The following is a 20,532-nucleotide window of genomic DNA, read 5'->3' as shown; positions in this document are numbered from 1 at the left end:
CCTCATGCTTGAGTAATGATTTTGACTTTGTAGTGGGTGAGGTTGTGGTAGAATCAATTAATGATGTTTTGATTTACTTTCACTGATCTGGGGAACAGCTCAATTAATGATTGTCTGTACACTGAAACTTGAAATATTATGGTCCTTTCCTCTTCATGAATAAGATTCAAGGTGCAGTGTTCAGAAGGTAAGAACAAAAAGGGAATTTGACGTTTCATTTTGCTTTAATCCCTGAATTTCACAGCTGTAATTAGGTCACTAGACCCTGTACTTATTAATGACTAGATTACATTGCAAAAATGAGAAGGGTAACCACTTAACTAAAACACTCTATAACATCTGTTTTCCCAGCTGTAAAAACAGGGAATCACAAGGGGCATTATATTCACTTATCCAGTATTTGGATGAGCTCATCAGGCCCAGCTGTACAGCTCAGGTGTCAACCCAAACTCCAACAAAGTCTCAGTGTATTCCCATCCAACCTATAAACTGAATCAGAAAACAGATTCTTTCCTATATCAAATAACCCAATTCATGCCCAGCTCTTCTTACAACAAAGAGAGTTGAATCTTTTGATTATAAAGTTTTATATTTTGTGCCAGAGTCACAAAAGCAAATGGGAAGGGATACAGCCTAAACTTGGTTTTTTGGTTTGTACAGTTACATCAGAACACTCACACACAACATTTCGCCTTGGTGGGCAAGCTGAGGGGGAAGCAGGGAGACCAGAAACACCAAACATTTATCTTGCAGTTGGAGAGTGACTGAAAAGAGGTACTTCCAAGACAGAACTCAAGCAGAGAGCTGGTATGATTATTCTGGAAAGACACAGACACTTCTTTTTGGGACATAATTCTTTCATGCTAAGCTGGCCTGACCAAGGATTTAGAGTTGATTATTTCCTAAAGCCCTGTAGCTGCCAGAGCTGACTGCTTCTATCTCCAGCAGCACAGGAATAAACTGTAGGAGGAAGTGGGAGTGCTGTGATGTGACAGTTCACCAAATACTACAAGAAAGGTACCTCAAATTCAGCAGAAATATGCTGGTTGTCACTACTTCTATTGAGTGAGAAAAGGGAAAACTTGCAATCTAGGCCAAATCTATCAGCTGTCCAGTATCTGGCTGGAAGGAAAAGCAGAGAGAAACCTCTAAGTCTCAGACTTGGAAGAAATCATTTCAAGTTGCAAATTCCATGCCAAGGCACTGACAGGAGAACCTTGAAGAACATATTTGGCTTTTGTTTTCAAGCCTCAAGACCTGGGCAGATCTTAAGTTTGAAGCCCTTCTACACTGAGGCCTTCTAGAGAGTTTCATTTTACCAAGTCTGGTTTCAGTTGTAGAGGCTTAATTCAGGCCAAGGCACCACTGATGTCATGGGGACAACTTCTTACAACAGGAAGGAGCAGGATCTCTACAATACTTCATTAGAGATGCTTAAAATAAACTATAAAGTATTTGTACACTGTAAACTTGGCAAGCTAAAATCCAATATCAACTGGTGCCTTTCTGCTAAGTAATAGCTAGTAATATTCCAGTTAGGAATAAAATGTCAACTCCACATTTCTTTAGGGATACACATTACTTTAATTCCTTCCCTCTTCAGTGGTTTGGAATTAAACACAGAAAATGAAAAGAACCTTCTATCCTTTCCACACATGTTAAAATAATTCAAGATAAACCTTTCTTCTTTTTTGGAAAAACATGAGCATACTTCATATTTGTTCTTTCCATTCTTGTGTCTGCAAAAGGTCTGTTGCCATCCTGATTTCATTTATGCTAACAATTAAAAATACCAGTTTAGAGGAACAAAAGCACTATTCTTCTCACAAGGTACTGTGCCTGCAAGAAATCACAATCTGTTGTAGAAACATATCTTGGCCATTTTTTCAGAAAAAACAGTGAAAATGTCAACATCATTGGGCTACAGCTATTCCCCTCTGACAATACTTTTTCTCGGGGATGTAAGCCATTCTTTCTGCATGAGAAATTTTACAGGGAAATTTTCATGCCAGATTCAGCAAAGGAAATTCACAGAATTCACAAATCTGCCCAGCTGTGAGCAATTGCAAAAATCTACCTAAGAACAAGGAATTCACTCACAGCAGTCTTCATTTGTCATATTTATGAACATCATGTTCAGGAAATGTATGAGTAGTGTGTGAACCAAGAACATCCTGAAAAAAAACAAAAAAACTCCTCACCCTAAGGTTACTTTTGTATACCAATACATTTAATAGACCAATAGGCTTTAGGGTACAAGTCTTCACTGGAAATGCCACCTCAGGCAAAGGCTCCGCATGGTTCAATATGACAGCAAATGGAGTGATCAGTGCTGTGGACCCAAAGATGCAGGAATCCATCCCCATTAAACAATTGGGAAGCAACTTCTCCCAAAAGAGAAAACGCCACTTCAAAAGTCAGCACAAGCAATTCTACCTAAGAATGCTTTTAAAAACTTTATCAGGCAAAAAGAACTAATTAGAGTGGATACCCCTATGTTCTGCTAATCACATCTGGCCTTTCCATTCAGCTCTTCTGAAACAGTAAATTTTGGAAAATCGTGAATGTGCTGAAGTGGGGCACAGCAGCAAAGGAGGTCAGAATTGCCAAGTTAGTGGGAGAATAAAGTTTTCAGTGCACTGAGATAAACATTCCCTCTATTACCATGATTCAAAAAGAAATTTCACCTACAGTGGGACAACCCCAGATGTAGAGACAGACAGGGAATGAGGTCCTGGAAAGTAGGGCCATGAAAAGGGCCCTCCTGGTCCATGGCAAGGTGGACATGAGTCAGGAGGGCCATGGCAGCCAGGGTGACATCAGGTCATCACAGGGACAGCTGAGCACAGAAGGGGATTGTCCTGCTCTGCTCTGGGGGGGCCTCACCTCAAGTGCTGGGGCAGTTTTGGGCACCACAATATAAAAAAGTTATTAAGATATTATAGAGCGTCTAAAGGAAGGCAATAAAGATGGGGAAGGGCCTTGAGGGGAAGCTGTGTGAGCAACAGCTGAGGTCACTGGGTCTGTTCAGCCTGAGAGGAGACCTCAGTGCAGTCACAGCTTCCTCGAGAGGGCAAGAGGAGAGACAGGCACTGATCTCTCTGTGGTGACAGTGACAGGACCCAAGGGAGTGGCCTGAAGTGGTGTCAGGGGAGATTTATGTCAGATATCAGGAAAAGGTTCTTCGCCCAGAGGGTGACTGGCCACTGGAACAGGCTCCCCAAGGAACTGGTCACAGCCCCAAGCCTGACAGCATTCAAGAAGTGATTGAATAATGCTCTTAGGCATGGGAGATGTGGACATTTCTTAGAGATGTCCTATGCAGATGTAGCACTTGTACTCAACCATCCTTGAGGGTTCCTTCCAACTTGGTCTGTCCTGTGATTAAGTACAAATACTAACTTACGATAAGCCAGCCAGGGTGGCACTGGTAAATGATGTGTTTCCCAAAATCTAGCTTGCAGTCCATGACACAGCTCCATTCTCCAACACAAGAGGGAGCTGAAATATCTAGAGAAAACCCAGATGCTGCTGCATCCCCCTGGATTGTGGCCAGCACCCCAGGGTGGGGGGAGGCACACAGGGCTCACACAAGCACTGCACCTCAGATGGCTCAGCTGCTCTCCAGGCTCTGGGCTGTAGGACAGCAGTGCCCAGAGCCAGGATATCCTTCAGCATTGCAGCTGTGCCTACTCAGAGCTCTTGGCAAAGCATCCAGAGACACCCAAGCAGCTCGGACAGCAGCCCTGGGTATGGCAGAGCTGGGCCTGAGCCAGGCCACCCCTGTGGCAGCCCCCCTGCTCCCTCTGCCCTGCACCCCAGCCCAGTCACAGACACCCTGTGGCAGCTCATGGGGAGCCCCCCTGCTCCCTCTGCCCTGCACCCCAGCCCAGTCACAGACACCCTGCTGGCCAGCCTGCATGGAGCCAGCTCAGCTCTGCAGGATTTGTACCACAGGCTCTACCTCACACTGCTGTGTGGGCACAAACTGCCAGGAAAACCACAGCTCACTGTAAGCTGAACGTAAGTAGTGCTATTTGTGAAATAAGAACACCTGGAGCCTGGCAAACTCTGCAAAAAGGGCTCTATCCACATCATGCAGATAGCCTAACCTTCCTCAGGTAAAGGAAAATCACATTTCATGCTCTGAATGAAACTGGCAGCAATGGTGACTGAACTGTGGCTGCCCAAATATATAACACAGAAGATGCATGTAAAGAGCTTTCTAATTGAGCACAATTATCATGCTTCAAATTGCCTTCTAAATTCAGTATGCAATTTAATTTCTATAGATTGCACATTGTATACACTGACAGTTCTTTTAGCATCTTCAGTCTACAATTTACATTAAGTTATAAATCATAAAAACAGTCTAACTACCAGAATAGGGAATATATCTTGGGACACCTGATCCATTTTGCTGATTCTTCATTTATGCAAGTTGTTTGGGTTTGATCTCACAAATATGACCACTAACTTTTAGAAGTACTTAGATGTTCCTAGAAGTACTTAATATGTTAACTAACAAGTACATTTGTTAGTTAACATACTAATTTATTGAGAAGTGATGATATTCTTGAATTCTGAATCCATCTGATCCAACACCTCTAAAATTTAGATAAATGACACTCCTCTATTGAGCACATCAAATTTAGACAAGTAACTTGCTTCTAATAAAGAGAGAAAGAATGAGGTTATAGATCTGGGTAAACATATTTGGACAAAAAAATTTTGATTGATTTTGGATTGAAAAAAATGAGACCTACTCCAAGACCTTAAACTTGATCTATTTATGCAAAATTTTCTCAGTTTCTAAAAGACAATCACATAAATCTGTCCAGGGATGAATAACACATAAAGCCCCCTAGAAAGTACCAGTCTGACAAAACCATCTCAGAGAATGCTACACCTAAAACTCTTAAATCCTATTTTCTGGCTATAGCTTAAATGTGTTGGAGTGAAAATGCCAGAGTGATTTTCAGGTCACAACCCTTGGCATTTCTTTATTTCCTGGTTTGGTTCCCTGTTTACGTACAAATATTCACCACTTCCATAATAAGTTCTGAATTGCTCAGAGTAGAGACAAAGCACACATTTATTACAATCCTTATTTTACAGATGGGAAAGCCAAGACACAGAATAATTTATTGGTTCCAACATTTCCTGTTATTAAAACTATGACTAGGTCCTTCATTTACTGAGTCCTACTGAGCAGCTGCCCGGTTGCCTCCTCAATAATTTGGTTTTAGCAGGGTTTATGTGTGAGCACCAAGCAGCTGAGCTGCCTGTTGGCTGTTCAGGGTCTGATGCCAAATCAAAGGGGACCCAAGTGCTGCACAAAGACTAAACAGAGTCAGAGGTACTAACAAAGCACTGTTTGCAGATTTCTGTGGAGGTGAACTCTTTCCCTTTAGCTGAATGCAGTGTGGAAGGAGGGCAGGAACTGGTGCCAGAGTTCTTGGGTGACTGGGAGAATCTTCCCAGAAGAGGGCACAGGGAAGGAGAGAATGAGAAGAAATTTCCCTTGGGAGGAACCAGAATGTCTGAATGCAGCTTCAAATTGAGAGCTACTCACATTCCTGCCCCTCCTGCAGAGAGGTGGACGGACTCTGGGAACCTGGATGTACAATCTCATTGCAAATGTAATTTACACTCCCTTACAGGAGATGCAGTCCTAGGATAAACCAAGCCCCTCTGCACAAATCCCTAATTTCTAGTGCATGTGGTTTGGTTCTTGGTGATGTTTTAATTAAATATTTGTAGAGCTCTGACTAGAATATCAGAAAGCTTAAACAATTTATTTGTTTCTCTTGCATTTTGTCCAGCCTGATTAAATAGGTCCTTATTCCACTGTCAGCTCCATCTGTTAATGTTTGTTCTCAGTCTTTCCCCCTATAATATTCTCTTCTCATTTTCTCACCTACTTTCATTCTTTTCTCAATAACAACAATCCGCAAGCAAAACACTATTTCTAGTTGTCCTACTACCAATGGTTTTTCCTTTCTTTTTGACTCATTTGAATTCTGAGAGTTTATTTTGTTAGCAGAATTGGACAAACATCTCTCTATTCATGAAAGAAAGGATTACTTTCAGAAACTTTTACTTAAGACAAGGCATGCTCAAGACATGCTTTGGACATAGTTTGAAGGAGTTGACAGAATCTTCACAAAGCACCTCCACTGACTGCCAGTGGTGCCAGCAGGGCTCCACTGCTGCCACAGCATGAGAAAGCAAAAGCCTTTTCCCCCCAGTGACCTCACTGTGTTTCTGTGTGTCTGGTGTAGGAGGGGAGTTCTGCACCTGCACGAGAGCCGTGGAATCCACGACCTTGGCTTGCCCCGCTGGCAGCTCTCCCTCTGCCTCTTGGTGGTGGTAATCATTCTTTTCTTTAGTCTCTGGAAAGGAGTGAAGACTTCAGGAAAGGTAGAGCTAATATTGTCCTTCTGTCTTGACTGCATTCTTTTTCTACTTTAAGAAGTTCCCTAATTTTAGAAAGCAAGAGAATGAATCACTGTTTTTGAGGCATTCTCAGGGAACAAACTATCACATTCCAGCTGAAAATTTTATAAAAGTACTATTTTTAATTCAGCATTGGTGGTTTCATCCAGAAAATATTTTTAAATAAACAAGATTATCTTAAATGTGCATCTTCTTCTCAGCCAAATGTACTAATATTTCAATGATCTAAGCGGCTTTGGTTTTATTATATAAAATGTCATGTCAAGAGAAATATCTGATGAAAGTCATTGGAAATCACTCTTTGACATCCCTCACAAAATATCTCAACAGAAATTCTAGAGTTGGATACATCTGAGAGCTTTTTGTACATTTTCATGAAAGTATCACTTAACATCAGGCAATGACTGCACTTTTTAGTAAACAACAGAGAGATGAGGAATAATCAGCAGTCTTAACACACACTGTCATTGTCTTCTCTTTGTCAAAACTGTCTCCTACTGGTATCTGTAAACTTATATATGAAAATATTCCTGACATGTAACAGCATTTTCCCTCATGTCCTGAAAAGAGCTTCTCCATCAAACTGAATGGACTAAACCAAGAAAATGCCAGCTGTACTTGCGACATATTCTTACATCTTCTGTAACAGCTGATTAACCTTTGGGATCTTTTGTTGTCTGCAGGTTGTTTGGATAACAGCCACTTTGCCTTATGTTGTATTATTTGTCTTATTAATACATGGAATAACCCTGCCTGGTGCATACAATGGAATAAATGCATACCTGCATATAGACTTCAGAAGATTAAAAGAAGCCACAGTAAGTGTATTCTTCTGTTCTCATTCCCTAATTATGAAACATATTGCCCTTGTTATTGAAACTGAAAATATTACAGCTAACTTTTGAAATTAAATAGCCACACTTCTGCCTCAGCACTGGTCCCCTTTCTCTGACAGTCTAACATTCCATACTCTCCCAAACAGGACTATCTCACTCTGAACCCAAACAACTCAGATCACAAAACACCTCTGTGAAGGCACTTACAGGACCTAAAAAAGTCCATGGTTTGACTATGCATGCAGTAAACTGCAATATCCTTTATACAGGAAATTGGAGTCAGGCAAAAATTTAGTACTCAAAAGGCTAAGAATTCTCTCAAGAAGAAAATCTTGCTTTCTGAATCTCTAGCTTAAATATTAACCTAGAAAATAAAAATACTGGCCTATGCAAACCTTGATAAACATACAAAATCAGGACTAATCTAATCAAACCATAGTCCTTCATACAAATAAGATTTTCAAAAGTATGATGTTCTTATCTTACTATTGAAAGTGATGTACATTTCACTGTATCATTGAACATATACAAACCAACCCAATTTGTGGAGTAACTTGGAACTAAGACTTATTTCATACATTGTAAAGCAAAATCTACACCTACAGTCACTAATACAAGCAATTGGCAGCATTTTAGACCTACAAAAAACAAAGACTACATTAACTCCCCTCTACTGTACTAAAAAAAACATAAAACATTTCTAAGACAGTAGTATCCCTATGGACGGGTCACAAGGCCATTCAAATGGTTATAAATCTGAAAAGAGACATTTTACTAAAAGGAAATGCACCATCTTGAAAAATTGCAGCTTTCAGAAATGTCTACAGTCTGTCCATATTTGCACTGTACCTTTCCTATGAATCCTATCTAGATTTTTCTGAAATTATTAAAAAACCCTCAAGTGTTACAATACAGACATATTTTTAATATTCTTCGCCAAAGAATACATTCCTGGCTTTTTAATGGTAAATTTGAAAGCAGGCATTTCTTCAGAAACAGATCCAGACCCCATGTCTATTTTGGAATAATCCAATCAAACTCGAAATATGGGATTTTCACCCACCTTTATCACAAGACAGTAGCCACCCCAGTAATTCACATTTATTCATACACAAATATAAAGATGTCAAGATGAACAAAGCAGGTGCTTATATTTTTCTTATATATTTTAAGTGCTATTTGGAAATAAACGCCACAACTTGAGCTAGGTGTCTATAGAGCCGTACCAGGCCTCCATAATCACATCTCCCTTCTGCTGCTGGAAGGACATTCTGTGTGCTGCCCTTTCTTGGCTTAATATTTCTGCAGCTGGTCATTTAGATGACCCTAAAGTGATTTGTTTCTAGGACTACATTTTTCAAACAACAAAAAGTTACACTGGAATAATCAAAGACTAAAGATCACTTGTGCTGAGAAGTGGCACCAACTGCTTTGTCATGCCAGCCCTTCCCCCTTGGAGGCTGATCCTTGCTGCTGCAATGTGGGTTTAATCTTTAATTCTCAGGCTCCAAAGAATAGAATCCCACTTTATTTCTATGTCAATGCATCATGGATGTGATATATGATTCTATTTCTTCCAAATGAAGAATCTGACAAAGAAACCCCCTAAGTCACAGGTGGTGACCCACAGAGGGCTCTGCCAAGGCTAAGAGCCCTTAGAGCACCCTGACCGTGGTCAATGTGTGCCCCTTTTTGTGGGGTTACAAACTGCACTGCACATAAGTTATCCTAAACACTGAAGAAGCCTGGAAATACCGATGACTGCCTACTGTAAAATGTTCCTATTTGTTGATTTTTAATACAAATAAAAACAGTATTCTATCATCAAGTGTTAGATCACACATTGGTCAGAAGCTGTGACAATGAGAAATCTGAGCTAGAATTCAGAATGAGCCCTGCTCTCTTACAGCCTGCTTCATTAGAACAAAGAGAACGTTTTACATTTAATCTTAATTTCTGGTTTCTGCTCTTCTTTCCCTTCACCTTGATCTTCTCAATTTGTTTCCTAATCAGCTGTTATGAGCCAAGACTCTTACTCAACAGATAGTTCAGCATGTGCTTAAATCCTTTGGGAGTCAACAGGATTTAAGCACGTGCTTAGGGGTGCTTGAATAGTGAGAAAGGGTGAGTACAACTGCACTGGCAAGATACAAGAGAGATACAGAACCACTAAAAACCAGTGTTTTATGGTGGCAGTGTGCAGATCTGGTTTAACAAATTTGATATTTAAAATTTTCAGGAATTTTGTTAACAGGAAAAGTTATCTGAATTTTTCAAAAAACAAGAACAAACATAGGAGACTGCATCCCTCTTTCTGCATTCCTATTCACATAAATGGTTTCCAGAGAGAAAAACCCTGTATGATCTTTGTGTGAAAGCAGAATATTAAGATATAGCTGCTATATAAAAAGAATGAGTAAGGAATTAAGGTTACAGGATTGTTGTGTTATTCATTGAAAGAAATCCATAAAACCCTGTATGAACTACAGTTTGAGAAAATCATATCCTCCCATCCACTGGCTAGCAATAAACACTCCATAGACTGGTCTTCATGTTATCTTTCAAATAATCAACTCTCCACAGTTCATAAAATTAAGTTTTTCTACAAATCCAGAGTACCATAAGTGGTTCACAGTGTCCAGCAGGCAGCAGTTGAAAGCATCCATCATCTATGTTGAGAAAAAAAGAGATCACCAGCCTAAGTGCTTTCATATATCATGTCAGCATGGGAGAAGGCACTCTTGCCCTTCCACTAGGCCAAATATAAAAGTGTAGCACTGAACTCCCAATGCAGAGGGAGCTCATAAGCTGCTTAGATCTGTTAGAAAGTTCTTGCTGAATAGATATATTAGATCTGATTTTGTAGAGATGGATGAATGATGAAATCCAGTGCTTTTCATTGTACTTTCAGAGTCCTTGGCAGATTTAATCAAACATTGCAGATCTCATTTTGAGAAATGTTGAGTATTCATACCACTGACTTCACTACTTCTGTTGAAGATTTTCATTTTAAAATCTCTGTGTAACAACAGAAGAGGGTTAACCAAGGCTATTTTCAGGTTTCTGGTTCAGGGAACCAGGACTGCAGCATTGTTCCTGACTGGATGAATGGATATTGGTAGGAAGGACACTTTAGAAAATTTTATACTTTTGAAATGTTTTCACTGGTGGAGAATCTTTAAAATTATTAAGCTGCATCTAAACTGAAATTTAATGACTATCACAGAAATAACTCTTTCTCCAACTAAGTGAGAAAGCTGAGAGAAATCTGCATGGAGAACCATGCACAGTGTTCACAGCACATCTGTCATGTTTCAGATCCTGAACCAAGGAAGTATCATGTAAAGTGCACTAACAGTCCCACAAAGGAAGCTCTGGTATGGGAAAGAAAATGTCCTATAACTCTTGACCCATTAACTATTTTTAGATTTCTGGTTGTACATTCCAAACTAACTTGGAACAAGAGCATTTCTGTCACTCAGGAGAAAAATCCTGCAATCATTTCAGTGCTGGGTGAAATCTCAGAATTCCCTGTCCCAGTGCACAGCCCAGCAGGGCAGCAGTGTCTGTGTGCTCTGAGGAGTTTCCCTGCTCCTGCTGCCCCCTCACCACCTCAGGTGGGACCATTCCAGACCAGGGCCATGCTCCATGTGACACTTACAGTCCCCTTGGCATGAATGCCAGTTGTTTTCTGAAAGCCCTTCCTTGCGTTTCTGCTGCTGTATCCTTGTGGCTGAACTGACCCCGGCACTGTTACTGTCATTATGCAGGTATGGATTGATGCAGCCACTCAGATATTTTACTCCTTAGGAGCTGGGTTTGGTGTTTTAATTGCATTTGCCAGTTACAATAAGTTCGACAACAACTGCTACAGGTAAGAGCCTATTCTTCCATTATTGCTGCAAAATTATTTTATTTTACTCTGACTGCATCTAAAAGAAGTTTTAAGCTATCCTTTTATTCTCAGTCATATATTAATGACGGTGAGTTTTGTGTAGACATAGTAACCAACCCAAATCTTGAAATACTGTCTTCTTGAGTGAAATTTTAGTAACAGGAACCTGCCAAGATATCTGCTGCTCTCCAAAGCAGAATAGGATTAGGTTTGGACTTTAGACAGCTGTGTAAACTGTGCTGGTGTTTGCCTTTCAAAAGTACCATTAAGTGCAACAGTGAACACAGGATGAAATCTTATTGGTGCAGGAACAAAAAGCAGAATGATCCCAGCTTCCAGAAGTGTTTCTGTGCTTTGGGATTATATTTCTGATATTTTACATTGCACCCCAGTTTAGGAATGCACTTTAAATCAAGTCAGTTTTAAAGTGTTTTGCTGAACCACCACCATGGAAATTCAACCAGAATCACTCTGCACCTTCTGAGAAATCACAGCATTTAGATGTTTTGTTAATATTAAATTTTGGAATAAAACAAGCATTGCTTTTTTAATGAAATATAAATTCAGAAAGCACATATATTATAAATGCATTGTAAACTGAAGGATAGGGGGAATATGTTAAAGAAAATCCCCATCTAGTTCTTAAAGTTTTTCTCTCACTGGGCTGCTCTTCTCTCCTTGTTTAGGGATGCTTTGCTGACTAGCACCATTAATTGTGTCACAAGTTTCATCTCAGGATTTGCCATTTTCTCCATATTGGGCTACATGGCTCATGAGCACAAAGTTAAAATTGAGGATGTAGCTACTGAAGGTAGGAAGTTAATCCTATATTAATTTTAACCCTTCTGCCCCACCATTTCTCTGCAATTATGATTATATTTGTTTCCAACAAGTGTGTGAAAATCTCATGGAAGTGAACAATTAACTTACTCGGAACTAGAACTCTGTGTTTGAATCCCTTGTTGAAATGCGAACTGTAAATGTTCTTGCATCACCTTACCTCTACTGAATTGAGGTTCCCCAGAATCTTGCCCCAAAGGTTTTTTCCATTCAACAAACAGATTCTGGACAGAATCTTACAAAGGCATTGCTGTTCAGTGCCCCAGGTGACTGGTTTGGATGGTTCTGCCAAGCTCAGCTCTATAATCCTCTCACTGGGAACAGGTCACCCACGGCCTCAGCTCCTGCCCCTCTCATCACATCCAAGAGTTCTCTTGCCAAACAGAGGCAACACGTCCACACAAGTCCTTCTCCACTACATAGCTGAACAATAACTAGTAAGGTTGCAAATCCAACAAAATATTATTCAAAGTGAAAAAAAAAAATGGGACAGGGTTTTTTTAATACTAAACCATCATGAGTAAATAAAGCATTTTAGATATATTTTGGTATAATGCAAATTTTGTTTTAACAATACACAGAGCATGACAAGGACTGAAATGAAAGTCAACTTAGTCATGATTTATCTTATTAAAATGAGCACTTTTGTGAAGATAAGAAACATAATAGTGACACCTCTTTCTCCCCTTTTCTATTCCAGGAGCTGGTTTAGTTTTCATCCTGTACCCAGAGGCAATTTCAACTCTTTCAGGATCCACATTTTGGGCTGTGGTGTTCTTCATCATGCTCCTTACACTTGGCATTGACAGTTCTGTGAGTATTTTTTCCTTCTAGATTTGACTTTGTTCTTTTCCTGTCATATTTTGTAACTAAAGAGGCATTTGCATTTAGCAGGAGATTACATTTCAAGTAAACATTGTGTACATTTCCCAAACCTGTTTGCACAGTCATAGACAGCATAGCAATAACTATTACTCACTGTATTATAAAGACACTCTGTCATTAAGAGGTTTAGGAAAAGATTAAATCTTGGACAAGTCAGTAAATATTTACTCCCTGCTACTTTTTTATGACTTTACAGAGAGGCTGTTCATCAACAGTTATTACTATTTAAAGGTCCAACAACACTACTATGAACTATTACTGCTATGAACCTGCAAAAAGGTTCTGGAACCCTGCTTGCAAAACACAAATAAAACATTAAGTAGAGTGGTTTCTAGAAGGGATTATTTTATGTGCTGAAATCCATTAATCTGCTCTAGACAGACAATGCCTGAAGGTACTCCCATTGTTTTTCTACAAGCCATGATGCAGACTTTCCTGTAAATTTAATCACAATTTTAAAATCATGGCAGAATATTTCCATAGTGGTTTCATTTTCCTGTAATCTTACTGTAAAATGTCTGTCTAACAAGTGTATTTGCTCTTGGATAAATTTTACAGCATGATATTCAGGACCACAGAAACTTCATCCCAGAAAATATTCCAAGTCCCCAAACAACTTTTGTACTGCTTTTTTCTACCAAAGAGGTCTCAAGGCATCCTGTTATATTTAGCTTAAAGAACCAAATAGGGTCTTTAAGGAATAGTGAACCATGGACAAACTTTCATCCTCTTTAGTAGAGTAGGGGTTTCTTACTATTCCGAAGCATAGAAGTCTCTTTTAAAGTCCAGAATGTACAAAGTTGATGCAGGAATTTCTTGCTGAAATGGTAAAGCACTGTTTCAATTGCTTACAACCTCAGGAAAATTCATTCCTTTTCAAAGGCAAGAAAGGGAAAGAATGAATTGACATTGAAAAGAGCAAAACTTAAAACAAATATGGAGTTGCAGTAGGAAGCTTTGATAATCATTGGCAAATAGCTGAATGAGATCTTGTGGAGTGAGGGCTAAGCTGTAAAGGTCAGATTCAGGACTAAATATTTCCAAAGTGTTTAGATTTTTGGATTCCAGCTGAGGTCAATGAAGTTTGTCTATATAGACTAAGATTTGCATCCTTAGACAAAAGTTTGAGGGAAGATTATATCTGGGATTGTAGTTTGACAATTTTTCAACTGTAAACAAATACAAAGGATTGAAATGAAGGGTTTAGCACAATGAAAGGACATGAATGACCAATAGGAAAAGGATGACAAATGAAAAGAAGGAAGAGAAAATTTATGCTCAGAAGTGTCTAGATCCAAAACAGTTAACTTTGCAGCAGCAGTAAATGTAGGGCAATGTAAAGAAACAGAAGTGACAAAGACACTTTAGATTACAGAACATATTTTTCCTACAAATGGAGAAAAGGCTTTCTGCTGGAGCTAATTAAAACACAGTGAACTAGTGAACTGTGGCCAAGTTTAGTTCTTTCCTTCTAAAAGGGGAAGGATTTACTGGTTCAAGATTTGTATAATTTCCCAAAGAAAACTCAAGTTCTGCTGTACTTTTTATGGTGATAATTCTCTGTTACTGGTTTCAACCAGGAATGTTTTAATCAAACTCTTATAGGGAAGAGACAGGCTGTGTCAGCACCTGTTAACTAGCTATTGTGTTGCACCAGGCACTTCAGGTCTTGCCTTGGTCTTTTAGCATCCCAAAAAGCATAGAATTAAGCCTCTCCAAAATATTAAATAAATTTGTTTACTATGATAAAAGACTGAAATTTATTTTCCAAAGCTTTTTGATGGAGTTTGGGGGCAGAATGTTTTCATTAATATAAAGAAATGAAAATTCATAACCACCTACATAATCCAGCAATTTAAATGAAAATTTGGAAAGTACCTTCCCTGTATTGCAAAACAATAGCTAATATTCCTCATTAACTTCTAGAAAGCAAAGTAAAATTCTTTCATGTTGTGAACAAAAAAATTACATCAAGCTTCTTTTGTAGTAATTCTTCCAAGTCTGTAAAGATTTTTGTCAAACTGGATTTTGTTAATCAATGCCTAATGTGAATCTTTGTTCAGTACATTTCCTTTAAGTGCTTTTCCTGCCTGTCTTTATTTAAGAACTATCTTAAGGAGCTTAGCTACTTAAAGCTAGCAGCTTTTCCCCCAGAGTATATTCAGATGTATGTTATTTTCCCCAAAGTATTGTGTACTTATTGTTCTGTTGAGTCAGCCAGGAGTCCTCAGAGGATGCAACTATGGCAGCAACCACCTCCCCTCTTGCTGTCCAGTTCCCTGGCCCAGCCCTTTACCAGGAGAAAATAAATCTTCATATCACCAGTGACTTACAGCTGAAATATCAGAAACCATAGAGTGGTTGGGTATTCATTTCACAAACTGCTGTGCATTCCTGTCTGTATTTCCACAGCCAGTAGTGTTTAACCAGAGTTTTTGCCTTCCCCTTCTCAGATGGGTGGGATGGAGGCTGTCATCACTGGCCTGGCAGATGATTTCCACCTTCTGAAGCAGCACAGAAAGCTCTTCACCTTTGGTGTTTCTTTTGGCACTTTCCTACTTGCTCTTTTTTGCATTACCAATGTAAGTACAACAAAAGTTTCCATCAAAATATTACCTAAAATATGCCATTAACCTTGTCAGATTAAATATGGATAGGTTCAGATTAATATATTTTATTATTAATTTTAGTTCTCAACTTCTGTTCAGAACATCACTTTTAATCTAACATATATGAAGTTTTTCTGGTTTTTGGCACAAGATAATTTGCTATCAGCCAAGCCTATAAGTCTCTGTCCCAAACAACTGTCTGTGGTACTGCTGGGTTTATTTGATTCTGTGTGCTTTCTTTTGCATTTGTTTGGGGTTTTTTTTGTTTGGTTTGGTGCTGGATTTTTTAGTCACATTAAATGGAATTGTGTAGAGAGCTTATTTCTCTGTGAGGAACTACGAATTTCAAGTGACCAGACCTGGCTGTTCTCTTCTTAAAGAAAGTAAAAGACACTCACTTCTTATGGAAGGAGTGCAGAGCAATGACCTCCTCTCCCCACCTCGTTTCTTCGTGTTCCTTCATGTTCCTAGATCTTGACATCTTTTACTGTTAACACCACATAAAGCACAAAGACAAATACAAGTTACTAAACATTCAAGATAAGTTATCATTACCATCAGACAATGTTTTGCCTCATCTGGCTTTTTATAACTAATTAAGGAATTAAATTAATGTGTTCTAGGCAGAAGAGAATTTTCTTTTTTTTTGACCGTAAAAAGACAGAGAGAGACCTGTAAACAAAGATGCTAAAACCCTCAGAAAACAACTGAAACTTTAAGAAACCATCATGAAAGCAGAGGTGCTGAACCTCTCTCCATCCCTAGAAATGGTTTCCACATCTATTATTAACATTACTGAAATGGCCTAAGTTTATAAATAACAAAGTTGTTCTTACATTAAAATACCCCAATATTTTTGCTCCAGTTCCCTCAAACTGAGAAATATTTGAAACTCTAAAAATATTTAAAATATCTACCCTTTTAATACCATGCTATTTCTATTGATACCTGAACATGCTCCTGTTTATTCAAAGTTGCAGCTGCAATAAAATTTCCTGAAGTACAATATCAGAAGAAATTCAGTGTTAAGAACCAGAACAGATGCTAGTGGGTGCAATTCCACTGCCTCCAAATGAGCTAAAGCTATTCAAGATAATGACCTAAATCTAGCTTTTAAATAATAGCACCTGTTTAGGCTGAAGTTCATGCCCCAGCTGGAATTCACAAACTGTCCAGAATAGCCCAAATGTATTGGTTCACACAAGTAAAGAACAACATTTCTGATGTATTAAAAAAAAACAAAAAAGGAAAACCCTTGTGAGAACATCACATGAGATTGTTTGATTTTGCCCCCTGAATTTTTAAGGCTTTATTTTCAAAATAAAGCTGTTTCTGAAACAAGCATGTTTCTTACAAAATCTTATTAGTAATTCACTTTAAGATTGATTGCAAATGCATTCTTTTGGAGCAGGTGTAGAGCAAAAACAAGAGGTCGAACTCAAATGTCATTGAAGAAGCAACATTTTCTAACAAAAAAACCAAACTTCATTCCATTTCCGGACAATTCCCCACAGAATTAAAAACCTACATGAGGCCCGAGTACTGCTCTCCCTATTTTTGTAAATATGCAGATGTTCCAGAAAAAACCATATTTTAAAAAAATAAAAGGCAACTGATTACAGAGACTAAAATCACCTACAGATTTAAATAATACAAGTGCTATTTATACCATTGGTGGTAAAAACACATAAAATTCCTTTTTTCCTCCCTTTCTGAACAGGCATAAATCTGATTAAGTTTGGTTGTAAAAAGCTACTTTAACAAAAATGTACTACAACTGTGAACATTTCAGTTGTTTATGTGTGACAAAGTCTCCTGACACTTTATCCAGGTTCATTTTGAAACAAATCTTGATCTCATGGTTTTCCATTCCTCTGTAGCTAAAATTCAGTAAAATGAGTAGTAATTTACACATATACACACAAACACAGCAAATAGTGAAATTGCAGCTAAAAAAAAAGAAAAAATCAAACAATACTTCAGTAAATGCATTTCCAGCTCTCAGTCACGAACCAGTGAAGCACAAAATTTGCTGTTGTGAAGGAAGACAAGGTTTGCTGTCTCCACTGAGCAAAGGCTGGCAAATACCACAGCCCAGAGACTGAACAGGGCACAGCACTTCTTGCTGTGCTGGTGACAGAATTAACACCCTCCCCTGCCTCAGGAGGAGCAGTGGGTGAGGAAGCAGGCAGTCAGGGAAAAGGGAAACCAGACCAACACTGCAGACTCACTGGCCTGCAGAGCAAGCGGCCTTGGGAACAAAGTGACTGATAAGGGCCTATGGAAATTCTTGGGGTGCTCCATTCCTGCCATTAATTAGGAAGTTCTTCATTAACTGCTGCAGACAGGCCCTGCCCTACAAGCTGCTGATCATTTCCCCAAACCTCCACTGAACAGGAGTGCCAAGAGAACTCATCAATCTAAGCTGAGTTTTCTGTTTTCCGGTGAGGGGAGGACCATAGGTGAAAAAAAGCCTCTTTGGAAGAGTTGCAAGTTGATTCCACTATTTTGTTTGCAACTATAAGCCTGTGTCTGGATCCATACTAAAATACCTGGGTTAAGATATGGATCCATCAGATCCATACTAAAATACTTGGTTTAAGATAATGCCTCAAGTAAAGCAGACTTCTGTTGAGTGGATACTAAACTCAGATGATTTTATTTGTAACTTCATGTCCTTGCATCTTTTAACTTCCCATTGCAGGGTGGAATTTATGTGCTCACACTTCTGGACACATTTGCAGCTGGGACTTCAATATTGTTTGCTGTTCTAATGGAGGCAATTGGAGTTTCCTGGTTTTATGGTAAGCTCCTCCTTTTGCATGTGCAAAAGCTTTTCTGAAATGCCAAGTGCTTATGATGGGCTTACACATCATTTTAAGGGAAAACAGCATAGCCTTGTACACACAAAACCATGACAAGTCAGGTTTCATGGAGTGAGTTTCTCCTGATTTACGAGCAGTGACAGGAATGCAGACATTCAGTGGGCCAAGCTTTGAGACCCTGCATAAAGCCAAAGCAAACAGCCTTGTGAAAGGGACTGTGATGGGATGGAAAAGTTACTCCTTTTGCCAGTGTTTTATGAGTCTTAGTACTGCTGATGACTTGCAGTAGCAGATTTAGACTTGGTACTTTGAAAAGAAGTAGATTAGCCTAAATACAGGCTCACCTGTTTTCACTTTTCATTAGTCCCCCAGGGCCAATCTCAAGGACTCTCCACACAACACAAATAAAGGTTGTGTTTACAGAGTTATAATAATTCCTACATCCATCCCTTTTGTTGGTGACAATATTCTACTTCATTGTAAAACACTAGCAGTTTATTTCATAGAATGGTATAAAACACCCAACACACTAGACACCAGAAAATATATTTCTAGTATTTGATACTAACATAGACCACAAAAAGGGAGCAGTGATTTACATTATCCCAAATATTTCAAGCTTTAGGAATACTTAGTTGACCTCTGGCACAAGACTGGAATTACTCTATGCCAACCACAGTGCAGTGATGTGCTATAGCCACCTAAAAAACATGACCTCTTCTTTTCCTTCCTCATCTCCTCTTCATTCTCATGCTTTAGTTCCTGGCTGATCACAACTCCTTTCACTATTACCAGGTTTCAATATCATAGCAGCCTGCAAATCTTCTTCCCTTTAAGTCAGTTTTGAATGAGTTGCCCTGATTCCCTATAGGATTGTTCTTCCTCTGAAAGGACTCTTCATTTCTATCCAGACATGATGTTTACAGCTAATGCAGGATTCAGAGGGTTCTTGGACATTTTGATTCTTGTGGCTATTTACCTCACTCAGTCACTTACTTATCCATCCATTCTGCCTAACCATGTTCTTCTAACCCAACAAACTTCATCTTGCAGTTAAAGAACTGTTGGAGAGTGAGTGAAGTGAAAGAATGGCATCCATGCATAAAGCTGTTCAGTCTATCAAAGGAATATTTTCCAGTTTTAATTCACTAATTCTGTCCCCCAACATCAGCATGGAGCAAGCAGCACATAGGCTGTTGTCTCTCAGAATAATGGAGGCACTTTATTTCACAGACCTTAATCCCAGTAAAAGAGCTGAATGTGGATGAGTGACCACAGCTTAGCTTGGAAGTAGAGGCTTCTTCAGTTTTTAGGGGAAAGTTACTTTCTGGTACTATTAAAACAGGATTTATTGCACTTTACAGTAGCTAAGCTTTGTAGGTGGTCCACAAACAAGGGCAAAGTTAGTCAAATTTTATTTTACACCCTCTGTCTTTATAATTTTTTTTCTTTCTTCCTGCAGCCTCCCCATAATTGGGAAAACATCTATTCATTTTTCTTGAGCAGCTGACAGATGTTTCTACTGACACAGCATGACCTGTTGCTTTATAAAGAACTTATTACAGCCCCAGGTGCTATTTAAACTTATTAAATCTGGCATGATCTTGTCTGCCTCCTTTTTCTGATAGACCCCGCTTGCCTTAATGACCCAGCTGAATATTAAGCCAGCCTAAAGGCAAGCACTGACATTTTGGCACAGACTAAAAACATGGAAATTTAGTTCAAATTACATCTATGACCATTTACTGTGAAATTTCTTTTTGCAAAGGCCAACTGTGTATGTAAGAGAAGGGAGAGCTAGTTTGCTTTACTGTGCAGATATTCCTTAGTTATATCTGCTCAGTTGTTACCAATTTTCCTTATGTGCATCCCTGATATCATCTTTCTAGTGAATATTCTATTTCTGGGTATTTAACCAGCTCCTGATAATAAATTTTAAGTATCTCTGAAATCAAGCCCTACAGGTACTGCTATCTGTAGCTATGGCTGTGTTCTGCTTAAAGGTTGATTCTTAGGAAATTATTTGAAGATATGCAGAACTAAAATAGCAAATTGTGGAAAAGTGCAGTCTGAGAGCATGTCCCAGTCATTCCCCATTTTCAGCAGAAATCGAGCACCAAGCACTGTCTGAGCTCCAAGTGCATCTGTCTGGAAGCATTTGAATAAAATTCTGATATACCTTT

The 20,532-nt window shown here is 38.9% G+C and overlaps 1 protein-coding gene across 1 annotated transcript in view; it reads left to right on the top strand.

The window, feature by feature from the left end:
• Positions 1-20,532, top strand: part of SLC6A2 (solute carrier family 6 member 2) — a 60,120-nt gene that overhangs the window by 26,481 nt on the left and 13,107 nt on the right. The window contains exons 4-10 of the mRNA XM_064722954.1: positions 6,285-6,423; positions 7,143-7,277; positions 11,066-11,169; positions 11,877-12,001; positions 12,731-12,843; positions 15,369-15,497; positions 18,229-18,328. Coding sequence (XP_064579024.1) covers positions 6,285-6,423; positions 7,143-7,277; positions 11,066-11,169; positions 11,877-12,001; positions 12,731-12,843; positions 15,369-15,497; positions 18,229-18,328 — 845 coding nt within the window. The remainder of the gene's footprint in view (positions 1-6,284; positions 6,424-7,142; positions 7,278-11,065; positions 11,170-11,876; positions 12,002-12,730; positions 12,844-15,368; positions 15,498-18,228; positions 18,329-20,532) is intronic.

This window comes from Zonotrichia leucophrys, chromosome 11 (assembly GCF_028769735.1).
Source record: "Zonotrichia leucophrys gambelii isolate GWCS_2022_RI chromosome 11, RI_Zleu_2.0, whole genome shotgun sequence".
NCBI classification, from domain to species: domain Eukaryota; kingdom Metazoa; phylum Chordata; class Aves; order Passeriformes; family Passerellidae; genus Zonotrichia; species Zonotrichia leucophrys.
The sequence above is the reverse complement of the archived record's forward strand: the minus strand, read 5'-3'. Positions and strand labels throughout refer to the sequence as shown.